General features: G+C 35.2%; 1 protein-coding gene across 7 annotated transcripts in view; it reads right to left on the reverse strand.

Annotated features, from left to right (window-relative positions):
- Positions 1-5,761, reverse strand: part of LOC118738747 (formin-like protein) — a 141,258-nt gene extending 135,497 nt beyond the window's left edge. For all 7 annotated transcript variants that reach the window (XR_004992947.1, XR_004992946.1, XM_036469682.1 and 4 more), the window contains exon 1: positions 5,678-5,761. Coding sequence is in view for 5 of the 7 variants with exons in the window: in XM_036469682.1 (XP_036325575.1) it covers positions 5,678-5,755 (78 nt within the window). In the remaining 2 variants the exon portion in view is untranslated. The remainder of the gene's footprint in view (positions 1-5,677) is intronic.
- Between the last annotated feature and the right edge of the window lie 21,181 nt (positions 5,762-26,942).

Consider the following 26,942-nt stretch of genomic DNA (forward strand, 5'->3'; position numbering starts at 1 on the left):
CAACTCGTAATAATTTAAGTATACAAATTTTAGTATTTAGTATAGAAATATTCAATTGAAATAGGCCAATATTAAAATGAAGCGCTTTGCACTTAACGGATGCTTTTTCATAATTAAGTTAAAAAAAAATTTATTTAAATTCCATGCTGTCTGTAATGGGATTTGAACCCTGACGCTCTGGAAATTAGCAAATTGTGGCAAGCATCTTCGTGCACTCAGCTACAGCCAGACATGTAAATGTGCATTCAAATGTTCAGTTTGATTCAACATCACGTGTGCGTGGTATGAAAGTATTGTTTTTAAGTACGAACATTTCAAAACGATAATCAAATAAAACATATTCATGTTTACTATGCGTTATTTCCCCCAGTAAATTCATAAAATTTTTCTTAATATTACAACGCCTTTTTTCTCTCAGCGTAGTCATTTTTAAGCAAAATTTGTGCAATCAAATCGAAAACCGGGACACTTAAATGAAACCCGGGACATTTTAAGGTTGGACCGGGACACCGGGACAAATAGTCTAAAACCGGGACATGTCCGGGAAAACCGGGACGTCTGGCAGCCCTACACACAAAGCGCATACTTTCATGCGATTTTCTTTATGATCGCATTTGTGTTCTGGATGTACAATAGTCATTATTTCCTGACAGAAGAGTATATAAATACCAAAATACATCTCATACAAGCTTTGAATTTATTTACTTATTATGCGGAGTACCGTTGGCCTAAGTTAGAGCATTTTTATTTCTTGCACAAGCGCAGTGCCACTTGCCTGCGCTACTTGCTTATAGCAACAAACCTTTAATAAAAAATTACTACCGTATTATATAGCATACAATATTGTATACATATATACATATATTGCGATATTGAAAGTGTTTGTAATGAGAAAGTTCACGCTACAGAAAAAGGTAATTGTGGTGTTTTATCTAAGTTGTATACCGGTAGCGCCCAATAAATCTCGATCAATTATTCTTTCGGTAGGAAAAAATGAAAATGTTTCACATTGATTTGATCCGTTTTAGTGAGTTAAAAAAGGGGAACAGATTTGTATGAGATTTCTTTTCGTATAAATATGCTCTAATTATCGAGAAGTACGCCTTCCTCTTTTGCAAATATATCCTCTCAGAAGTATATAAAATGTGGATATCTTTAAAACAGGAGCAGCTAGGATTTCAATTTAAGCGGATTCTTAACCTTAAGATATCAACAAATACAACCCTGCTTTCAGATTTTGTCGACATTTTTATGCAACCTATCTTCGCTTCCTGCCCACCGTGACAGGAAAACACTGATGTGAAAACTATGTCACATAATATATTTCCAATGGAGACCGCCTATTCCTCATGTGCTGCAATATATGTCAGCGCTTATTGCTTGACATCTATTGCAGGCAATTCAATAGTTTGACAGCCATATTTTCATTTGAAAGAAAGCGTGCTGGTGGTAACATCGATGAAATTTTTATATTAAATCAAAATAAAAGTCTGTTCCTTATTGGATTATTTATGATTACGTTTTAGGAAATTATTCAGCAAGTTTTTTAAAGATTTAAATGTTTTTAAACACCGAAATTGAGAGAATGTTGTCTGGTGGCGTCATGCGGCAAATGCTTATTTCAAGACATCAAAGTGCCCACACACAAAAACTTGCAATCACATTGCTCGTCAAAATGACAGTTGGTAGGCCATCGGTGTTTGCCTGTGGAGTTCTGCGGTTAAGGACAGTTTTTGCACTGAGAAAAAAAAAATTACCAAATCTTGTTTTTTTTTTATTCAAACAAAAAATACATATTTTGGTATTTTGTTTACTTCATACTCGTATGTGCATTTGTTTCGGGATTTTTTTGTTTGCATGCGCTTTCGTTCTGCACATCGCAGAAGCTTTTTCATCTGATCTATTAAAGCAATATTTCCACATTTAGGAATATTTTGTAGTATATATGTATATACATATATAATATATATACGTATGTATGTATCTATGTATGTACCTGTGCCTAAATTTTTCCAGTGACACCTCATATCAGAAATCGCTGTTATTGCCATAAAAGAAGCAGTTTCCTACTGAAACCTCAATTAAAAGAAAGAACAAGTGTTTATGCAGTTCATTTTAATGAATGAATAAACAAATTTACACTTAACCTTACAGGCTAAAAGTTCTTAGCATGACTCCAAGAGCTATTCAGTCATGAACTAATTTAGATATCTTTTCTTATATGAAATCTTTGTGTTGTTCTCACAAATTTATATACCCATATATGTACCTACTTATATATGTAATATTATGTATGTATGTATGTTATTTTTTTTTTTATTACGCAGATTGCTTTCATTACGACAATTTACAGAACTGAAACTTATGTATATAGGAAATGGCTGTGTAGAAGTAAATACTGCGTTGCGTTGCGTGTCATTGCGTTAAAAAAAAATAGGCGATCAGTTCATTTCCACATAGGGAGCATATATCGAACCGAAATACTCATTCAAAGCAACAATATCGGAAACGCATTAATATCGGGATAAAAAGACTCGATATTCCAAACATCGATGAAAAATTCAAAAAATTGAATCTGAATATTGGTCTCCATTTCTAATTAATATGACTATTTTGCACTTTAAGAAGTGTTAGCTTATGTAGAGGGAAATGTGTTAATTAATATCACCGAAGGCGCGGGTCGAAATTCCGCCATATGCCAACCTAAGATAGTACACATTTGTGCTCTTTAAAGCTCAAAATATATCCAAATTTCTTTACATATAAAATCCAAAGTTTATGGGTATTTCCAATCTGGCGTTACGTGACGCTCGTTTGACAAAATTTAAAGTCTAAATTTTAAAAAGGTTTATCTAGATTTGCATAGCAATTAAATGCCCCTTTATTCAGTAAAAAAAATTAAAACTGTTTGTAGTAGCGATTTAAAGATATTAGTAAGCATATGTGCTGGCGTGATGTTACAAAAACTGAAGTAAATTTTGACTTGGGTTACAAAATTGCAAAACTCTGCGAATTGGGCACGACTATTTGTATAAAGGTTTTTGTAGTAATATTGGAAATATTTAAGGTTAATTTTCAAAGTTTTTAAATGTAGAAATCTTTTGGGATGCACACGGTGTCATTCACTTCGACTATCTTGAAAAGGCAATACGATCACTGGCGAATATTATTCAGAGGCTTTGGACAGGTTCGATATTGGTTTGAAACAAAAACGACCACATTTGGCCAAGAAATAAGTGCTGTTAGACACTGGTGCACACGTGTGTAGTCACCATAGAAAAAATCCATCAATTGAGCTACGACCTTCTACCCCATCTTGATTTAGCTCCCAGTGACTATTTCCTGTTTCCAAACCCAGAGAAGATATTTGGGTCGAATGAAGAGGTCATCACTGAAACAAACGCTTATTTTAAGCACCTTGAAAACGTATCATTGGGAAGGAATTGAAAAACGTTGGACTGAATGTATCGAGCTAAAAGGAGAAATAAAACGCTTTTTTTGCCGAAAAATATATCATCTATTAAAAAAAGTCACTGACTTTTCAAATTGCACTGGTACCATAAAAATTAAATTAAATAAAAAAAATATATGTTTTTAAAGCAATATAATTTAAAAATTACAATAAATAACATAAATAAAAAAATACATTATCGCAATTCATATGTATAAACGCGTAAATGACTCGTAACCACGTAAGCCTCGTAAACTTGAATAATTTTGTATGGACAACCGGCTTAGTTACTAGGTTTACGTTAAGACGTTAAGATGAATACCCAAATTGAACAAATAAATAAAAAAGCATTTAGCAAAAAAAAACACCCGCTACCCGAAGATTCGAACCTAAAATCTCTTATGCCATTCGCGCCGCACAGTGGTGCCGCCCAATACATTTTTTAGAAAAAAATCAGGAGTTGGCGTAGGGCTTTCATTTTTTGTAACATTTGCGGACATACAGACATGTTCTGCAAATCGTACGATTTCAAATCGGTGCGATTTACAAAATCTATTTCGTAGGATATATAACAAAGAGGGATAAATTTGGCGCTAAATCGATGGACATAACGTAAATGATGTGTTTCTAGCAGTTTCCAATTGAAACATTTAATACTTTGATTAAAGATATACAACAATACTTTGCAAATCGCACCGATTTGAAATCGTACAATTTGCAGAACATGCCTGATAAATCACGAAAAAAAGGTCGTGAACGGTTTATTTTAAGCATATCTTCCATACAAACCTAACCTCAAAATCGCCTTAAAATTTCATAAAGAGCGCACCGATGAGAAATGTGTCCATATGTTTATAATAATAATACTATAAAGTGAACTCCCTAAAAACGGGAAAGATGGGATTATTTTAAAAGTGCCATAAATGCCAACATTAGTATATGAAGGTAGGAATAAAATCCGCAGTTTTCCGCAGCTGAAAGTTATACATATATTATATATGTCAGGACAACAAGTTGTGGATTAGGGTATAGGTATTTCAACTTTAATAAAAAATAAATATTATTTCCATAATTTATGATTAATGGTCATTTCGTTTCTACCAAAAAATGTCGCCTTTTGATTGCCCCTTTCTCTTTTCATGTTCGATTCTAAACTAAAGGCAAAGGGTGAGAAAATTTTGTGTTCGTTTCTTAAAAAAAATGTTAAACAAAAAAGGCACATTCTCTGCCCTGTGAAGCTTTGTCAGGGGAGATCGTTGCCCTGAAAATCAGATGGTTGTTTAATACGACAATATTATGAAATGCGTGGGCTAGACAAGAACAAGGGGACAAAATCAGGCCTTTTTACAGGGTTGAGTGCAACATCAAACACATTTTGCACCGGTGAAGGGCAACATTTTTTGTAAAAAACAAAATCACCATAAGTTAAAGAAATAAAAATGGCGAGAAAATGCCTTTCTTATGATACCTCCTCGGAATAGTTTTGGTCCAGTTATTCAAGTCTTTCTTATACCAATCTTTGAAAAGAGTTAAAAAACAGCATCAAAAATCCCATTAATACGATTCCGTTGAAACTTTATTTCAATATTTGTATGCAAATTTTTTAAGCTTAAACTGTTTTGTCATCTGAGGGGTCATAAAAAAAATAAATTTTTGAAGGCATTCAAGCTCACGTAAATCATATTTGATATTTTCAGAAATATTTTGGAAATACATGGCTTGGCCATGTCGTTCGAATGGACACCGACGCTTCAGCTCTGAAAGTATTAAACTCGGAACCCGCTGGTGGTAGCAGAGGAAGAGGGAGCCTCCACTGCGATGGAAAGATCAGGTGGAGAAGGACTTGGCTTCACTTGGCGTTTCCAATTGGCGTTGGCACAGAAGAGAAACGACTGGCGTGCTTTGCTGAACTCGGCCAAAATCGCTTAGGCGGTTACAGCGCCAAAAAGAAGAAGAAGAATGGAAATACAGTACCGATTTTTTTTTCGCATGGGGAGTGAGTCAGTCTAATGTAAATACACAAGTACATGTGTACGTATGCAAGTTTTATGTCAATACATTGACACATACACCATAAAATGCTATTTATTTTGCATTCCTAGCAAATCGTCGATGCTTCTATAAAGAAACCCGTTTATCCTGTTCGCCTAGTTGTATCATTTTATTCTCGCCTGTAGGTGGAAAACAAAATCGCTCAGCCTGTAGGTGGAAAACAAAGACACTCACCTGATCACATATTATGTCCCATTTCTTTTCATCATCGTAGTTCTTAAGTAATTTCGCTTTGTCCGGAGGTAAATCCATTGAAGCCTGAAAGATAAAAATAAATATTTTGTTATTATGTATGCATGTATACATATTTAACTACTTCTCTCGTAAATCAAAAATAAATGGTTCTTACGCACTAAAAAACTTGGCTTAAAGTAAAAATACTAACAAAAAATTTAAGTTGTACAGTAGAGAAAATGGACAAAATAGAATTCGTATTTAGGGTCATAATATCAAAGAACTAAAAGTTCATCTTTGAAAAAGGAAATTAGTACCATGCAGGAGAGAGAACACTCAAGGTACACTGGTGGCCCGATAATTAGAAACGATTTTCTTTTACAAGTTTCGGCCATATATTTTTATTTATTAGTTTTAATTTATTTTTTTAGGAAAATATATTGCATTCTACAACGACTGGAATTGAATGAGCTACAAGGTTGTTTGTTTTTATTTGTTATTACCAGGGAACCGATTTTTAGGACCTAAAAACCTATAAAAAAGGCAAAATAAAATAACGAAATAGGCTGGAAAAGGCAAAATAAAATAGCGAAAAAGGCAGGAAAAGGCACTAGGTGTTGCAAAAAATACAAAAAAAGGCAAAACAAAATAGCGAAAAAGGCAGGAAAAGGCACTAGGTAATGCAAAAAAAGCAATATAAGGCACTAAAAAGACAGAAAATACGAAGAGCAATCAAAAAATACATTTATAATAGAAATGTTTATATTACAAGTAAAAAGAGAAAAACTATGAACTAGTTTCATCATATGAAAAATTTGTACTTTGAATCTTTGACTATTTTATCCTTTCGAGTTTCTAACTCATAAAACTTTAATCTGTATAGTTGTAGTAACATTGAACCACAAGATGCATTTTGAAGTTTTCTGGCAGCATTTTCATTCGATTTTCGCGAAGAAAAGCCTTGAATGTACTAAATGTGCGCTCGACATAAGTTTATACAAGCGGCGCCCAATTTAAGTATGGAACGTTTGAAACGTTCATATTATCAGGAATAAGGGCGTTTCCTCGCCCTTTACAATTTTATCCACACCCCTTATTGTCTCCAAGCCTACGTTAGCTGAGAAAATGGCTTTGCATTTTTCCAACACCAATTTGGCAAGAGGTCTCTGCGCTTCTATAAGCCGCATGGGCAATGTGTATATTTTTCAATCTTAAAAAAAAAAAATTGTAAATGCTATAATCACTTTTTTAAAGGTAGAAAAGGCCAAAAAAGGCAAATATCTTAAAAAAGTCAAAAACAAGGCAATTATCTTAAAAAAGGCAACATCAAATGTGTATATATGGAATCAGGGAAAGCTATATCGTGAACATTCTTAATCGAATATACTCTATCTCTTTAGCAGAAAAAAAGGCAATTTCCATAAAATCCGTACCCTGGTTATTACAATAGTCGCAGAAAAGTTTTTTTCTTATTTTTTTGAGTGCTAACTGAATAATGAAGATGGGGGCTGATATCAATGTGCGACAATTTTATGATAATTCAAACCAGCCCGGACTTGGTTAACATTTTCTGAAAGTATACGCATCTAGTAGTAAAATACTCGACGGATTCGCAAAAGTAAGCTCGTATTTTTATTTCATAGCCTACTAAAGTTTTCATGTCCCGGCGTAAGAAGTTTTCAAATATATTTTAAATATATATATTTATTTAAAGAAAGGCGTTGTATCTGTAAGACTTTTTTGTCTTTTATAGTACATCAACTGGTTGGTTCCACTTATTCGGGCGGGAGCTAATGAGTTAAAATGTTCTATGAAAACATTTCCCATGAAGTTTTATTATATTTGTCTTTACTTTTAATTTCGCTCAGACATTTATTTCAACCATTTTTTCCACTTGTTTGAAAACCTCTTACGCCGGGACATGAAAAATTTAATAGGCCATAAATAAAAATACGAGCTAACTTTTGCAAATACATCGAGTCTTTTACTACTGGATGGGTATACTTTCTGAAAATGTTAACAAAGTCCGGGCTGGTTTCGGCTGTCGCACAGTGTATTTTGCCACAATTAAGTTCGGTTTCGGGCGGGTGCCAGCCCGCACTGCTCCTGTCGAACTTGAACTCAAAACAATAAAAAATGGATTTTGGTTAAAGAGCAACGAGTGGATATCGCGTTAGATATTATTTGTTTAAAGAATGAATATCGAGCCCTAACCGGCAAAATAACGTAGGCGACATTTTTTTTCAAAATTTTCTTTTTGATGCAGAAATGCATCTAGATGCTCTAGGAATATTTCTGCATCAAAAAGAACATTTTGAAAAAAATGTCGCTTACGTTATTTTGGCGGTTAGGGCTCGATATATTCTTCCCACCGGCATAATCTTCAAATCGATGGCGATTTACGATTTACAAAACCTACCAAGTCATAGATATGACGGAAATGGTGTATTTTTAACAGTTTCCGTTTGAAATATTTATTACTCTCATAACATGTATTCAAAAATATTTTGTAAATCGCACCGTTTTCAAATCGTATGATTTCTAGAATAGCCCTAATAAATTGAATTTAAATTAATTGTATCATTTTGTTCGTTAATATTGTAAGAATCTTTTTTAATGCGAATCATTTCAGATATACTTGTAGAAAAAATTCTTTTCTCTGAAAAATCATTCCCAGTAGTAATGCGACTGTTTATATATACTTCATGCTTAATCATACCATCTTTCCTTTTTTCTTGCGATACTCCTTTCTTTAGCTTCCAAAAACCTATCCCACGAAAGTTATATAAATCCTGTTTTTTACCATTTAAATCCATTTTTCACATATGAGTAGTCCACTTGCAAACAGCGTGAAAAGTATTCCGACGAACTGATAGCCAACCTCCTTTTTTGGAAGTCGGTTAAAAATAAGGGCGGATTTTTAATGTCACCACCCCCTAGGATTATTCTATACCGAAAAAAATATACCCCTATTTTTTATTTTGAAATCAAAAAAACCTTTAGAGGTCGCTAAAGCGCTCAAAGTTGTCCATGTATTTTATATGGGGAAAAAACAACTTTTCGTAGAAATCGTCTAGAATACTTAAAAATCAATGTTTTTCGATCGGAAAACTTTGCTTATCTTCAAGAGATTCCCAGTAATAATACTAATTGTTGTGTCAATGTTATTGTGGCTTGTTAACCTTTTATTTTTAATATTTTTATTGAGCTTTGTACCACGATTGTTTATTAGAAAAAATTGAAAAAGCAACAAAGTCTAAGCGGTAGAAGTTATAGCACTATTTCGGAGATCACCACATCTCCTCATCAGACTTCTTTTTTCTAGACTTCAGCAGGGATCGAACCTGCGTAATCGATGTTCAAAGTCAGAAGCGTTAACCACAAAAAAGCAAATGGATGTATAGAATTGACAACAACAACCACGCTGTCGAGTTTAAATAGCGGCAAATCAGCTGCAACTTATTAATCTTCCAACACTTTCCAGCCGCAGGTAAATGATTGGTACAATTTTTATAGTTAAATTACCAACAGGTTCAATTTCAAGTCCGCTTCTTCTTGTTCCCTCCCGGGTATCAAGACACTTTTGGCCCCTATTTCTGAAAGCTTGTAAAACTAATTTTGAATTGCACGACCCACCCCGTTGCTTATGCCAGGATTTTAACTCTCATTCCAGCACGTTTGATATATCAGATCCGCTTTTCAGCATTAAGAAATCGATACTGTCCTCTCTCAATAAATGAATCATTAAAATTAAGACATATAATCGGCTGATGAATTTAGTTCTGTAGCTGAACAGTTTTAGATCTCGACACTTAACAAACTCCTGCCTATCGTGACTCGGCGCAAAAATTGAAAATACTGGTTCCGTACGTCATGCGGACTGCGCCCCTCGTGCGGATGGGCGGGAATGGAGGGTAAAAACCGTTGGGATATTAAAAAATAACAATGGTACAAAATAAAAATAAAAATATGTTTTTCGCTTATGTTCTCATTGAGTTATTTTCACTTAGAAGTAAGCAAATTTGTAGAACTTTGGAAAAAACCCTTTTTTCTTAGTGTGCGCTTTCGTTTTTGACTTGGATATGCTCTTAACCATACCACGTATTCTACGTTAAATTTAGCGGCTGTATCTCCGATACAGCAAGCCCTCAACTGCAGCATGTGTTGTTGGAATTTGAATGATGTCAGCATCTCTTTAAGCTCGCGATTCGCTCCTTCAAAGTTTGTCGCATTATCGGAAAATATCGTATGGCATCTACCGCGACGGGCGATAAAGCGCTTTAAAGCAGCTATGAACGCCATGGTAGTTAAGTCAGGAACAAGCTCAAGATGAGCTGCTTTCGTTGTAAAACAAATGAATACAGAAATGTATACCTTGACAGGGCCCTTACCTCGTACGCGTTGTGTGATAAGAAAGGTCCACAATAATCTATGCCCGTTACCGCAAATGTATGTGACGCTTCAACACGCTCCCGTGGCAGCGCTCCCATGAGCTGCTCTTGAAGCTGTGGCTTATTGCGATAACATAAAATGCAACGGTGTACTACTTGCCTTATTATGCTGCGAGCATTTATGACCCAGAATTTGTCTCTTACGATGCTCAGCAGCGTTTGGCACCCAGCGTGCGAATGACGACGATGAAGGTGTTCGATGATAGTGCGAACGAATGGGTGTGACCTCGGTAGTACAATGAGGTGCTTAGCGTCGAATGGCAGTGATGAATTGGCGATTCTCCCCCCAATGCGAGTTATCTGGTTGTGTAGAAAGGGCGAGAGTAGATTTAAACTAGACTGTGGACTCAATGTGCCTTTCTGCAGCGCCTTGTATTCTTGAGGAAAGTATTGTTGCTGAAGTAGCGAAGAACTAGCATCAAAGAGTCATTCAATTCGGGAGTGGTTATGGCGCCAGGCTCAGTTGGTAATTTGCGAAGTTTGTCGCGGAAACGTTGAACGTAAGTAAATATTCGAAGAAGCTTAAAATAATTATTTACGAATTTGTGATCAGCAATGATGTCTTCAACTTGCATTACTAAAAGGGTGCGATGTTGCTTGCGCTGCTCTGGCATATTAATAATGGCCTTCATTGGACTGGAAGGCCAGTGTTGTTGTTGTAATTGTATAAATTGTGGCCCGTGGAACCACAACTGGTTGTTGATGAGGTTGTGCACCGTCACTCCCCGCGACACTAAGTCAGCAGGGTTTTCCGAAGACGATACATGACGCCAAGTGTAGCCCGCTGTGATCTGTTGTATTCTTGCTACCCTATTAGCTACAAATGTAGTCAAACGCGATGGTTCACCATGTATCCACGACAGGGCAATCGTGGAGTCAGACCAGCAGTATATGTTGCGTGCATTGATAGTGAGTGTGGCTGCCAATGATTCCAGTAATTCTGACAAGAGAGCAGCGCATAATTCTAATTTTAGCAGGGTGGTCTCTTTAGTGGGCGCTACTCTTGACTTTGTAGCGATAAGCGATGAATGTGGGCCTCCATCAGCGTTAGAAACAGCATAGACGCAAGCTCCGTAAGCCTTGGTACTCGCATCTGCAAAGGCAGCAAATTTAGTGTTAGAGTTAAAACATACGAACCTTGGAAAATGAATTTTTTCGATGAAGGTGAGTTGGTTACATATATCGGCCCATTGTGTTTGAATCGCCAGAGGTACACTTCCGTCCCAGGTTAATCGCAATTTCCATAATTCTTGCATCATTATTTTGCATGGGACGATGGTGGGGTTTATAAGGCCGAGTGGGACAAACAAGCTGAATATTTGCGAGAGTATCGTGCGCTTGCTGGCCTTCTGCAGCCGTTTCTGAGACGGTGTGTATGAAAAAAAGAAACAATCAGTAGCAGGTGACCACTTTAATCCTAACGTTTTGATGTCATCTATTACGGGTTCCTTGTCCGTCTCTGAAACATCGTCGATAATGCTCTGATGATTTACAGCAAATTTTCGAAGAGGGAATCCTCCCTTGGCGAGTAAATCGATGACCTCCCCTTTGATTGCCTTGACTTCTTCAATTGTGGCGCCCCCCCGTCATAAAATTGTCGACATAGAAGTCTCGCCGAGTGACAGGAGCTCCAATTGGTGGGTGGAAATGTTGTCGTAAGCCAGTTGCTGTAGACATCTCACTGCCAAAAACGGAGCACAACTAGTTCCGTATGTTACTGTCTGTAGCTGATAGGTGGTCACCGGCTTGCTTGGAGAATTTCGCCATAAGATGCATTGCCATTTCGCATCTCTTTCATCGACCATAATTTGCCGGTACATTTTCGTTATGTCGGCCATTAAAACATAACGATGTATGTGAAAACGAAGCAATATTGTAAATATATTGTCTTGTAATGTCGGACCAACGCGGAGAATTTGGTTGAGGGCGATGCCGTTGTCGGTACGGCAAGAGGCTTCAAACACAACACGTAGCCTTGTAGTCGAACTGTCCGCCTTGGTAACGCAGTGGTGTGGGATGTACGTACCTACTTTCGATGACAATTCGCTCGGTGGAATTTTGACCATGTGTTGTAAATCGATGTACTCTTGTATGAAGTTCTTGTATTCAGCCCCGGTCGGATTATTTATCAGCATTCGTTTTTCCACTGATAAAAATCGATGACAAGTGATGTCGTATGATTGCCCTAGTTTGCTCGGGTTGGTGGAAAACGGAAGGCGCACAATGATTTTGTTGGTCTCTGGGCAACGTCTTGTTGTTTGCGTAAAGTAGTGTTCGCATTCTTGTTCCTCAGCGGTACGCATTGTTGATTTTTGTTGGTATTTGTTTTCCAAGTTCCAGAACTTCTCTAAGAAAGAGTCCAATGTCGGTTGCGAATGAATGGTGAGCGAGATATAACTTGATGTATGTGATGAAAATGGTGGAGGTAACGACGACGATGATATTGACGATGACGATGTTATCGGCGAAGAAAAGGACGATGATGTGGTTAGTGACGACACTGAAAGCAGCGAAGATGAAGACGGCGATGAGTGTTTTGTTATGGCTCCAGCGACGATCCAACCCAGTTGTGTTTTTTGGAGAGTCGGCAAGTGTTTGCTTCATTTTATTTGACCCACTGATAGTATGTCAAAAAACAAACTCGCTCCGATGAGGATATCAATGGGTCCAGGATGATTAAATCGACTGTCGGCAAGGTTGATGTTGTTGGGAATACCCCAAGCGTTAAATCTATGGCAATATAACAGCCTCTAGTACTGGAGAGAAACCAGATTGCAATGATTCGAATTTAATCGTTACAATTTGATGTGACATTGTAGTCACAGCACCAATTCCGCTTATTTCTACATTTGCCTTAGTGCGAGGAAGCTTGAGTATCTTCTGAGCCATGTGCTCAGTTATGAAATTCAACTGAGAGGCTGAGTCAAGGAGTGCCCGAGCCGTTATCTTAGTAGTGTGCATGTTGCTCAGCTGTACTAAAGCTGTGGCGAGAATGGCGTCACTATGGCAATTGTGAATATGAAGGGAAGCTGATGATGGAGATGCATATTTCTTTTCTATATTTATTTTTATACCTTTCATGAGCATGAAATGGTATTATAACTTTGGTCCGATGTTTGTAAGTACCAGAATAAGAAGAGATAGACCCATTAAAATGTATACTTAAATGATCAGAACGGCGAGCTCAGTCGATTTAGCCATTTCCGTCTGTCCGTCTGTTTGTATGCAATCTAGTCTCTCAGTTTTCGAGATATCCGGATCAAATTAGGTAGGTGGGTGTATTTTTATAATGTATTAATCATTTGTCGGAACCGGAAGAATCGGACCACTATAACATATAGCTCCCATACAACTGATTGTTCAGATATGAGATTTTTCGTTATAACTTCTCCATTTATGCAGCTAGGAACATGAAATTTTGCATTGTTGTCACTTATTATCAAAGGAATACTTTCGAGATTCTTTGTTATAACTTCTACATTTATGGAGCTAGGAACATGAAATTTTGTATTACTTCTACCCATTATCAACAGAAAACTTAGAGTAAAAATTACAAAGATCGGGTCACTATAACCTATAGCTCTCATACAACTGATTGTTCAGATATAAGATTTTTCGTTATAACTCCTCCATTTATGTAGCTAGACACATGAAATTTTGCACTGTTGTCACTTATTATCAAAAGAATACTTTCAGTGAAAATGGCGAAGATCGGGTCGCTACAACCTATATCCACCATACAACTGATTGTTCAGATATGAGATTTTTTGCCATAACTTCTTCATTTATACAGCTAGAAACATCAAAATCAACTGATTGTTCAGTTATGAGAATTTTCGTTATAACTACTCCATCTATGTAGCTCAAAACATGAAATTTCGCCCTATTTTCCTCCATTTATGCACCTAGGAACATGAAATTTTGCAATACTTCCAACCATTAACAACAGAATATACAGTGAAAATAACAAAGATCGGGTCACTTTACATATAGCTCCCATACAACTGATTGTTCAGATATGCGATTTTTTGTTATAACTACTCCATCTATGTAGCTCAAAACATGAAATTTCGCCCTATTTTCACTCATTATCAACAGAAAGTTTACAATAAAATTAACAAAGATCGGGTCACTATAACCTGTTTATTGCCCCCATACAACTGATTGTTCAGATATGGGGTTTTACTGTAAACTTTATTTGGACAGCTAAAACCGATAAATTTCGTAAGCTATTTTTTAAATAATAATACAAAGTCTACTGAGAAAATCGTCAAAATCTATGCTGTATAATCATAATCTCTTGTACCACTGATTGTTCAGATACCAGTTTTTGCGATATATGTATCTCCTTTATGTAGGAAGCTAAACCCATTAAATTGTGTTACCGGTTTACGTACCGATCACACAGTAGTGAAAATCACTTAGATTGGTGCTATATAAGGTATATCTTCCATACCTCTGATTGTTTAGATATGATTTTTTATATATGTATCTCCTCTATCTATGCCTGTTGTGAATATATAAATTTATTCAAATGCAGTAATCTGTTAAAGTAAAATTTTCAGATGCTCATGAAAGGTATGAAGTCTTCGGCATAGCCGAAGACAGCGCTGCTCTTACTTGTTTTATTTAATAATTAATATTTTTTTATAAATGTCTAGCTCACATATAACACCGAGCGATAGTAAATTTAAAACACAAATATCAATATACTCGCGAAACCATGGGCCAAATATAGTAAAATTGCGTTTATAGTTTTTCACTTTGACGTCAGTAACTCAAAAATGCTCAGAGAAGAAGTATGGGTATAAAATTAATTAGGAAATCCTGTAGAATGTTAACAGATTCAAGTTTCTAGTGCAGAAGGGCTCGTAAATATTGAAAATGTCATTTAAAAAATTGTATCCTTTAAATTTCGCAATATTTGTTTTTGAAAAAGTTATATGTTAAGGGCTTATATAAACTCGATAACATCCTCGAATTTCGTTCTTCTAACTTTATCAGCTTAAAAATTACTAATTCGTCCTTGTGAATCCAAAAAGTTTAAAATTTTTAAATTCTAACGAAATTTCCTATTGCATTTGCTACCCATGTTTTTATTCTACATTGCATTGAATTTTTTACTAATTTTTGGAATTAATCATATCCTTGAAATTACAAAGTCCTTCAAAATAAATCCTGCGGCCAGAGAGAAAAAATAAAAACGCCACTTTAAATAAAAAAGTAGGTTTCAAACCCATTTATTTATTATTTATTTCATGGTAGCAGAGCTTCTCAAACAATATAGAAGCAATTTTTTCAATTCAACTTGTTAAAAAGTAATGAATATCTAAATCCCGGCACTAGTCCCGGGATCCCGGGATTGTGACAATGCCATACCGAAAATTCCAGGATCGGAAAAAGCCGAAAAATTAATATCCCTACTATCGATACTGTCGATAGTATCGATCCATCTTGTATGTTTTTCTAAATCCATTTATTTTTCGTTATCTTGTTTTTATAAATTTGTTTATTTTAGCGGCTCGCGGTGTAATTTTAGTATCAAGAAATATTCCTAGAAATACATTCGCCGTGTAAACAATCAAAAAGCGATTTCAGAAATTTTCGCTGCAATTTGCCTTTCGGAAATAAAAAAAATTCTTTCGAAAGTCACTTTACATGCATGGTACTAGTGGTGGCAAACTATCGATGGCACTATCGATAGTATCGACGGGACATCACTATCGCAACCACCTCAGTACCAATATTGCGCACAACGCACTAAAACATGCTTGTGATGCACTTCCATTCGACGTGGAACATATTGTCGTCAGGATATACTCTCATTTTTATTTGTTCACTTCAATGCAAGGCGCATCTATACGAGGTGGTGTTACTTGAACAGCTGATATGAAATTTTTGTAACGAAATGGCAAAAATCATATCCTATTTTCTTTCGTTTTGACATCCTGATGCACCAAAAAGCAATAACAAAATACACGGAACTTTTACTTATATGCAATTGCTACAACCTTATATGGATGCGCCTTAACTGCAGGGTTTGTCAAAATGTTAATCTGATTAACGATTAAAATGTAAATCGCGATTAACGATTTAAATTAATTATTCGTAATCATCTGTACGAGTAATGATACAATTTTTTAATCATTCATCGTCGGCTGTGATTACGATTAATTAATTTCAATCATTAATCGTTAATCCAAATAAAGAAAAACTAATTAAATTGTCTAGTTTGTCCGAATTTATAACCAACTTAAGTTATTCTTTTGTGTTTCACGCTTATAAAAAACACATAATATATATAAAAAAAAAGTTATTACTTTTATTATAATAAATACATAACTGTAATTTTTACAGCCCATCCCACATGTGCAGAGGGATATTACAATCTAGTTTGCATAACATCTGCTGGTAAAAGATCTTAATGAAAACGCACACCAAATTACTCAGATTTATGAGGAAAACCGACTTTGTCATAGCCGATTAACTGGCCTTGTGTGAACAGGACAATTCTAGCATAAATTAATAAGTCATCAAATTACGAGCTCATTTAATTAATCCCAACGGTTTTACCCTACATTCCCACCCAACCGCATGACGTACGGAACTGTTTTCAAACCGACTTCCAAAAAAGGAGGAGGTTATCAGTTCGTCGGAATATTTTTTTTTTTTTTTTTTATGTACATATGTTACCGCATAACTTTGGACCACGTCAACCGATTTCGATAATTCTTTTTGCATCGGAAAGGTAGTGTGTCAGAGGTGGTCCCATACTAATCTGGTTAAGATCCGATCAGCGTATCATGAGATATATATATATATTTTTTTTATATGAGAGTTGAAGTCGGTTTTTTTTTTGCTAAAAATTACTTGTTTTTTTTTATTTTTGCAAAAGAGTCGTGGAAACAGGAGTTTGGTAAGTGTCGAGATCTAAAACTATTCAGCTACAGAATCAAATCCATCAGCTTATGTTAAAGATAGTACTTCAATTATTGAGAGAGGAAATGATAGTTTTCTTTATAGTAAAAATAAAAAAAAAATATAGTTTAAAAAACTAAAAACACGCTTTCCACAATTTCCATTCGTACTGAAATCAGGTTACTTCAAGATTGGTAATTTAAAGCAATTCCAATTCGTACTGTCATCAGGTATGTAAGTTGAGAATGGAAATCGCTGCATCTTTTAGGCGCATCAAAAATACATATTTACATCCCAAGCTAATAAAAGCCGAATGATTCGTTTAATTCAAAATTAGTTTTGCATGGCTTCAAAACCAGAGGTCGAAAGTGTCTTGACATTCGAGAGGGAACATTAAAATTTAGCTCAGCCAGAAGGGCTGGACTTTTAATCAAGCCTGTCATTAATTTTACGATAAATATTATACCTAGCATTTCTCTACGACTTGCGAGTGTAGGAAAATTTATCCAGCATTAAGATTCTAGTTGCCTCTCGTACATGAACAGGCAAGCTGTTCAAAACATTCTTTAGTTTAAATTTTATTTGAATAAGTTTATTTTTTAGTTATTTATTAGGCCGAATTATTGTCGGAAACGCTTCTAAAAATCGAAGGTAATCATGTCAACGCGATTGAAGTGTTTAAATATTTGCACGATCTTGAAGACGCAGTAAAGCGTCGCGATAACGAAGAATATCCCTAGTGACTACAGAATGGAAGGAAAAACTCATCGACTCTGACTGTGAGTTGATTTCTCCCACCTAAGGACGTTCCGACACCATCAGAGTATCGATACCTACTTAAATGAGTTTACTCAAATCTCTATTTCTATACTACTTATATGAGTAAACCGAATGTATCGATACCTATATCGATAATTTTTCATCCTTTTATATGCAAAAAATCGAAAGTAATTTTCAAGCGTTATTTGTGGCCGACCTATTCCAGCTGTCGATTCAAATATTTTCAATATATTTAAAGTTGAGCAAGGGCGTTTTTGAACCAAATTCTGAAATAGGGCGTTGTTGAAGTTTTCTGTGAGAGGGCGTTTTCGAACTGGCTACCGATTAGCTCGATCTTCCACTCAGGTGTCGACATGTATATTTGTTCATTACTAACGCTAGAGGTAAAATTCAACATTTGAAAGGTACCCACAAAGCTTTACGTCTTCAAACCATTGCTTGCACTTTGCTGTTGTAACACTAGCTTTGTAAAAATATATCCACGCTTTAGATTTTGGCGGTGCCATTGCTTAAAGCAATTATTTTGCATAAAAACGACGCTGTGCTAAGCTTCTTCCAGAGACCCAAAATAATTATTATCCTAATATTTGAGATCAAAAACGTCGCCTTGTTTTAAGCGAAATTTTTTCGTCTTTGTATAATAATTATTTTTCGTCTCGTGGGATGATTATTTTCAGAAGACAATTATTTACGTATTTTTATAATAATTATATGGGATTTTTATTTCTCTCGGGACGTTTATTTCAAGACGAATATTATTTACGTCTTCTCATAATAATTATTTGGGACTTTTATTTTTTTTTTCATCTCGCGGGACGTTTATTTCAAGACGGAAAGGATTTACGTCTTATCATAATAATTAGGTGGGACTTTTATTTTTTTCCGTCTCGTGGGACGTTTACTTTAAGACGGATGTGATTTACGTCTTTTCATAATAATTATACATATGCGACTTTTATTTTTGTCGTCTCTCGTGGCGTTTATTTCAAAACGACAATGATTTACGTCACACGCCTTCTCTTAATAGAATCGGTACACGGTACATGTACTGCGGATTTCACGAAATTAAACGCAAATATCTCCGAGCTCGATTTTTGGAATTTGATTTTCTAACATCTGGCAACCCTTTTCAATAAACTTAAACCACGTAAAAGCAAAACCCTTTAATTTCACACCACATTTTTCGAACGAAATCGAACGAACGATGCAGATCAAATCTCCGGACTAATTAACAAGTTTCATTCCTTTATTTAGAATTATTAGGAGAAGACGTAACTCATTCCCGTCTTGAAATAAACGTCCGGAGAGACAAAAAAATAAAAATCCCATATAATTATAATGAGAAGACGTAAATTATATTTGTATTGAAATAAACGTCACGAGATACGAAAAAAAATCCCATATAATTATTACGAGAAGACGTAAATCATTTTCGTCTTGAAATAAACGTCCCGAGAGATGAAAAAATATAAAAATCCCAATAATTACACTATGCGACAGTCAAAATCGGGATGGGATGAAGCCAACGGGAAATGTTATATCGGTCAGAAACAAGTTATACGTGGCCCGGCGTTTCGCTGGGTCACGTCTAGGAATCGAGATATATCGATTTGAAGTTAGTAACTATTATATAGGGGAAACTGTCACCTTTGGTGGTCTTTTTTTTGACATAACTCGAGAACCACTAGTCCGATTTTGCTCAAACAAATTTAAAAAAATTCAAAATTACAATTCCTTTAATCTGTTAATATAACGTTTTTCTATATACTCAACAGTTTTGCCGGTAAAAATCCGATACACACTCTGAACAAGTGGGCGAACCACCACGCAAGAAAGTAAAGGGCGCAAACAAACGAAAATAAGTTTTGCGTTCATCAATTTTTATAACCTATGTATCTATGTAATAACCTAATAATTACCTTTAATAATTTTTAATTTTGGATTTTTTATGAATTTAAAAATTAAAAAAATTTAATATTTTAGGCAAAAAATTTTTTCTTCATACATTTATTTTTACCGGCAAAACTGTTGATTATATAGAAAAACGTTATATGAACAGATTAAAGGAATTGTAATGTTTGAGCAAAATCGGACTAGTGGTTCTCGAGTTATGTCAAAAGAAAGACCACCAAAGGTGACAATTTCCCCTATATGATAGTTACTAACTTCAAATCGATATATCTCGATTCCTAGACGTGACCCAGCGAAACGCTGGGACACGTATAACTTCTTTTTTACCGATATAACTTTCCCCGGTAGTTTGAACCCTTCCCGATCACTGACCCCTACCATTTGTCTCACAGTGTTATTATGAGGAGACGTAAATTATTTCCGTCTTGAAATAAACGTCCCGCGACACGAAAAAAATAAAAGTCCCATATAATTATAATGATATGACGAAAATAATTTAAATTTTAAAATAATCGTCCCGCGAGACGAAAACAACTTCTCCATTGTTCAGTAATAATTATAGAGCAATATCTAATTTTATTTCTTATAATCGTTATGGTCTCTGGTTTCTTCCGGAGAAAAAATATGGCCGACAAGATATGGCACTTGCTCATATCGATTCGATAAAAGTACATTTCTTTCGATACCAAGTAGCTATCGAAACAACTATTCGAGTAAAAAAGTAGTTGGTATCGAAACAAAAGTATCGAGTACATACTCGTATTTACTTGTATCGGAACATCCCTACTCCCACCTGCAAGAAGTTTTTTAGTAATTTCTTTTTGTATTCTATTTTCTTTTTTTCCTCTACTCTGCTTTTACATATATAAATTCGAGGACTCGGCCGATGGTGATGATGAAGTCTGCGAAGATGGGAATATGTGATCTTGTTTATAGTTAATTTGATTAGTTTAGGATATCGTCGATGATACTGTAAAACGTTCTATGTCACTTATTACCTCTGGTGCTTAATTGATTTGTGTTATCTGTATCTGATCGATTCTGGCAATCGTTCATCTTCATCAGCCAAAGGTAGACAGTTTTGTCATTATTTTATTAGGGTGACACGATTTGCAGATGCATTCCGGTGCAAGTAAGGGACCATCTAAGTATCAAGGTTACTAAGGTTGCAGTATCACCGACGATATGTAGTTTATCATAGGAATGTAAGTTCCTTGAACGAATAAATGTTTAATGTAATTTTTTTCATTCCTATATCACGCAAAATTGTTGGCCATGGTTGGCTTCCTTTTTTTCAGTCAAAAATGGTGAGATGATTATTCATGTTCATTTGCTGGTGTTCCAACACTTTTAAGGTGTATTTTTTAGTAAACGAGCGACAAAAAACACTCGGCACAGTAACGAAATACATGCAAAGCAACAACGCAAACTCGGCTATTTATCCGTGTTCAGCCAGGTCGGTTAAAAAATACGCGACCCGATGCGTAGTGTTGTTAAGTGAAAAAACAGCTGTATTGTGAATGAGCTGGCGAAAAATCTTTGGGAAAATTTCATGCAAATGTCAAATTCATTTTATTTTTATGGATACATAAACAATTAGAATTTTATTTAAATTTTAGATATCAAGATAAGAAGCGATGAGCAGAAGTCCCGTGAGGAGGCAATGGGATTTTTAAGGTGTTATCTTACCCGGAAAGCTGAATTTGAGCATTCCAAAAGGAAGAGGGTAGCTTACGCCAATGTTTTGGAAGCCATCGCAAATTTAATAATATAATGAAGTATTTCAAAATTTAAAATTTTTGGGAAAACGCAATCAAAGTTTTATCAATTCATACAGTTGGTATAGAAAGACAGATGGAAAGAAACTAGGGTTGCCAGATTTTTTTTGCGCGAAATCAGAATATTAGAATTTTTCATGCTATAAAAATCAGTACTTTTCAGTACACCTTTATTCAAAGCAAAATTATGAATGTACCTTAATTCACAAAGGCCCTAACCAACACTTTTCTCGAAACTGCGTTTTTCGCAGATTTTGGTAGGATGTATTAAAATACACCTTCAATAAAAATTTTAAAGTGTTAGTATTAAAAACATCAGAGTTTCAAGCCACTTTTCAAAAAGCCCTACCTATACTTCATACTTACTGCTTTTATAATCTGGCTTATCCCGAGTTTCGTCTGAAAAAAATTTCAACCGAAAATTTGTATTCCGCCCATAGTAAATATATGGAAACCAAAATTGAAAAGTGAACCGGTTCTAGGGATGTTGCGATACCAGTATCAAATGATGTACCAGAAGCTAAGTATCAATACAAATATTTGTTTTGGTATCGGAAATAAAATATCGATATATATTTTTTTTTATACAAAAAATGTTTTACATAATATGAATGATGCAGTTAATGAATATTAATAAGAAATCTTTAACAACTGCAGTGCGTAATAAACAAAATATGAAAAATGGCTCGGTATTATCAGAAAATCAGTAAATCATTCTTTAAAATTGTTCTATGCACCAAAATTTCAGATTTTTCAAACAAACGTTGCACTTAACTGAGCTTTTATCAAACTTGGTAACGTGATTCCATACTCTACTTTTCGGCGTAAAAGCAGAAAAACAGAAATAAACACAAATCAATTTCGGTGCTGTATATGTACTGTGTTTATACGGTTTGAATACATTACGATGCCATACAAGTATCGATACTAGTATCAAATCGGCATAAGAAATAAAATATCCCGAGTCACTAATGAGCAAATATACTTAAATAGAATTCTAGGGACCATATGGCTTGTATGAAGATTATATTGATGTTATTATGGTTAGGTTAGGTTAATATGGCTGGCTAGGGTTGCCAGATTTTGTATGCGTGAAATCAGTACGTTAGCCTTTTTCATGCTAAAAAAAATGAGTACTTTACAGTACATTTTTATTCAAACCAAAAATTTGAATGTAACAGCCGGTTTCACCAACAATTTAAATGGAAAATGATTTTTTATTTTTTGTCAATTTCCATATAAAATTCAAAAAACTAAAATCATTTTTCACTTAAATTGCTTTCGTGAAATAGACATTTTTGAATAGCAATAATGAGATCATTTCCATCTTCAGTGTTTAAATAGTCAAAGAATTCTATACATTTCATTTAAAATTACTTTTAATTTGAAGTTCACATTAAAAAACTTTAACTAGAAGCAGGAAGCCAGAAAGCAAGCTTAATAGCCTCAGTTGCTTCGTTTAAGTTTATCATCCGCACGGATCTAGTCCGATTCGCACTATCATAACAAGCGAGTTTTAAGGATTAGATTCAGGCGAATGACATCCTGCGGACCGGAATAGGCATGTATCCCACGGATGTCATTCGCAAGAATCTAATCCTTCACACTCGCTTGTTATGACAGTACTAATCGGATTAGATCCGTGCGGACGGCATCCGTCGGATACTGTAATAGGTATGATTATTTCAAACTGTGGAAAAGTACCACTATTTAAGGACTTCATCCATATTTCCTCATTGCTGAAATTAATTTTTTCAAATACGCAAAAACTTTTAAAGACTAAGTAAGAACTCGCTGAAAATAGTATCTAACTCTATGTCTCTTATGCAAAACTCTTTTGCAATATCAGCAAATTATGAAAAAAGAATCGTAAGTTATACGCAAAAGCCATTCGAATATTCATATTTGTTGTTATTAAACTGAAAGTTATTTTGAGAAAATAACACTCGACAAAAAAAGTCAGACTTCTTTTTAATAATTTAAGCTCCCCAACTTATCTCTAACGGGTACTATAAACGATTCATTTCATGTTCGGCGTTGGCACACAGAGAGAGTATTCGCCTAACAAAACTGAGCAACCCGGTTCGAATCTCAGCTGGCGCAAATTTTTATTTTATTTTTTTTAAAGTGACTAGTCGCTTTTTATACCCTTTCGGGTATAAAGGTGAACAATTAGTCTCTTCATAGGACATGCTCGAACAAAAGCGATCAGTTCATTCCATATAAAGAGATCAAAAGTGGTATTAGTCGCATGCTCCTTTGCGATTGCTCCCGGAGTCATCCCGGATTAGTCCTATTTTTTGTAGGGTCATTTTGCATGCTGTCGCGTTCTCATCGTTACGCTCTTGCTTGTATACGTACACACGAAGATTACGCTCTTTGAGCGTGTGCTCGTTCTCTGCCCATGCCTGGTCATAACCAGTGTTGCCAGAACTTTTTGGGCGAACCGGCTAAATTGGCAAATAAAACCGGCTAAAAACTAAATTTCAAATGTTTTATTTAAATAAATCACGAGTAAAGTCCATTTCTTGGAGAGAAGTTACAAATTCGAGCCGGAAAACATTTTGCCAGTAAGAATTTGATTGTGGCGCATAGTTGGATTTTTTGTCGACGATAATTTGAATAAACAAGTTCGTTAAATTTAAAAATTTACAAACTGGAGCGATTTAAAATGAAAAATGTAAGTTAATACTTGTTTACTTAATTAATTTAGTTAATTCCAATGATTTTAAAGGTACTCGGCAAAAAAAAATCTGTATTCTTAATCGGAATGCAATCTCAACCAGAGTCGATATAGTAAACCCGACAAAGAAATTCAAACGTATGTTGAAGAAAGTCGGACTGACAAGATATAAAATTCTATTAAATTTCTTTTGTTTGAAATGCAACCGTGGACACTCGCTGGCAGAAAAACTTGCAAATTTGCGTTCGTACAGAAAATTGCAAGTTTCTCTACATGAGAGAAATTTTGGGAGCATTTTTTCTTACTATCTGATATTTTGAGTGATAATTCTCGCTGGATTTTCGACGAACAAACCTATTGTCTTCCCTACAAGGCCTTTTCAGACTGACCGATTCTCAATACACTCAAAGAGAAACCAATACACATAAAAAACGCTGTAAAAATTTCCCTTCAGTTTTAAGGCAGTAAAACAACGATCTTAAGTTAACATCAACCGAGGCCATATGTTGACAAGTGATAAACAAACCACAGTTACACAAAAGAACTGGTCAGATTTTTCAGAAATCCCTTCAATTCTGATGTAAAATATGATGCCAAAAGACTGCATTTAGATTACCCGTCATATGACCGGCAGATATCTCGTAGGATTCCCAGAGAGTTTTGCCTTATCTGGGAAGACAATATCTACGTGTAATATTTATTCTGTTTGTTGGCTCTATATCCAATCTTAAGAGTCTTAACAGTGAAACAATATCTCATTTTCTAAGTTTGCGAATAAATCTTCACACTTAAAATTAAACCATTTATAACAAACAATTTATGGAGAAAACTCCTTCTTCGTTTAAAATAAAAATAAGCAAAATCGGCCCAATTTCATAAAATCCTGCCTGACATGAAAATTTTCTCCACGATAAGGTTAGTAGCCATTTCTAACAGATTTTGGGTCGCTTAGTCAAAACTGGAAACATATATACATATTTGAAATTTAAGAAAACAAGGCAAATAGCAAAATCGGCTAAAAACGGCTAATTTTTTTCTGAAAAATGGCTAACAAATCGGCTGCCGGCTAAATCGAAATTTCTCCGGCTGTTTGCTATCGCAACCGGCTAAATCTAGCCGGAAAACGGCTAAAATGGCAACACTGGTCATAACTCTCGACAAAAAAACTTCAGCCCTCTTTTTGATTAATTTCTACTTCCATGCCTAACGCCAAAGGCTATGTGCGGTGCTGTGGGAGGTGCCGCCCTGTAGTGGTAGTGGATGGCGTCGCAATTGGAGCTTGCGACCGTGCAGCGCAACACGGGCCCTCGAAGTTCCCCGTCCAATCTCGCGTGGTGCGCAGACCTGAACATGCCCTGGCAGGTGTTGCACATGACTGATGTCTCATTACGGAATATCCTGGTCTGACACACCGTGCAGATTGTAGGAGGAGGTGGCGCACAGTGTTTCGACTATATGGAGACAGGTGGAAACAATAGTACACCTGCACCGATTTCACTGAAACTTGACATGTGCTCTAGTTTTACTTAGAAATAGAGAATTATGAAATTTTGTAAAGATGGAATAATTGCCACGCCCTCTACTCTTGTGGGCGGAAACATTAAATTTCATCGAAATTTAGTTTGTGGTCTTTATTTTATTAGAAAAACCTAAATATAAAATATGGGGAAGATTGGATCACTATAACGTCCAAAACTCAGAAAAAATGTGGGCCCACTCATTAAATGTGATGGAATTTTAGTTAATTTTTGTTTCCTGCTTTCCACTCTCAGAAAACAAAGGATATGCTAAAGTATGACTTAGGTGTAAATACTCGCTTTTTTCTCAATATTTGGTGAGGTTTTTTCATTGTTCGAAAAATTCTTTTCGTGAAATTATGCGAAAAGCTGAAAATCAAAAATTTCATATATTTGCAAAATATCGCGCAGAGATCAAATTATATATTCGAAGACTACATAAAATTCTCTAAAACATTCGTCTAATTTCAAGACCTGACGGATCGGTACTCACACTATTTTTTACAAATAATCTTTAGCATCTACGTGTCAAAGTACATTTTTTGGTAAGAAAATAGGAAAGTACCAAATAAATGATAAATACCTTCACCTGAATATTCCACGACATTTAAATAATTGCTTACAGTTGAGAAAGAAACACCTTCTTTAATGGGTTAATCGCCAAAGGCAACTAAACTGATTAGTCGGTATCGCGCTCATTCCCGTATTTTTTTTGGAAATGTATCGTTCGTGAAGAACGGGGGTGAGTAAATAATAGGTTTGTATAGTAACCAATAGTCAAAACTAACTTGTACTGAAACCTGCAAATTCTTACTTTAAAAGTGTATGATAACCAAAAAAATTTGCAAGAGAGCACTGAATCGAGAGCGTAACAACACGGGAGAGCTGCAAATTCATGCTAGTGAAATTTTTAATTGCAGAAATTAGGAAAGAAGAAGAGGAAGAAGAAGAATAAATGTCAAGAGCCGCCATTTGTTGAATTGGTTTAGCACAAACAAAAGTAAAATGAGTGGAAATCAAAATATTAATGATGTACTGGACTGTGTAAATGGTTATGTGTAAAGCAAAGAGTTTAAAACTGATTTATAAATAGTAAAATGTTTACAGCAGAATATCAAAACGGTGCAACAACTATTCACTTGCAAGTTTTTACTAGTTTTGTGTCAATAACTTTTCCTTCTAGTTTTCTCTTCTTCTCAATTTTACGCTCTATTTTGCTTTAACGCT

Source organism: Rhagoletis pomonella, unplaced genomic scaffold (assembly GCF_013731165.1).
Source record: "Rhagoletis pomonella isolate Grant_MI unplaced genomic scaffold, Rhpom_1.0 Rhpom_scaffold_00005, whole genome shotgun sequence".
NCBI lineage: Eukaryota > Metazoa > Arthropoda > Insecta > Diptera > Tephritidae > Rhagoletis > Rhagoletis pomonella.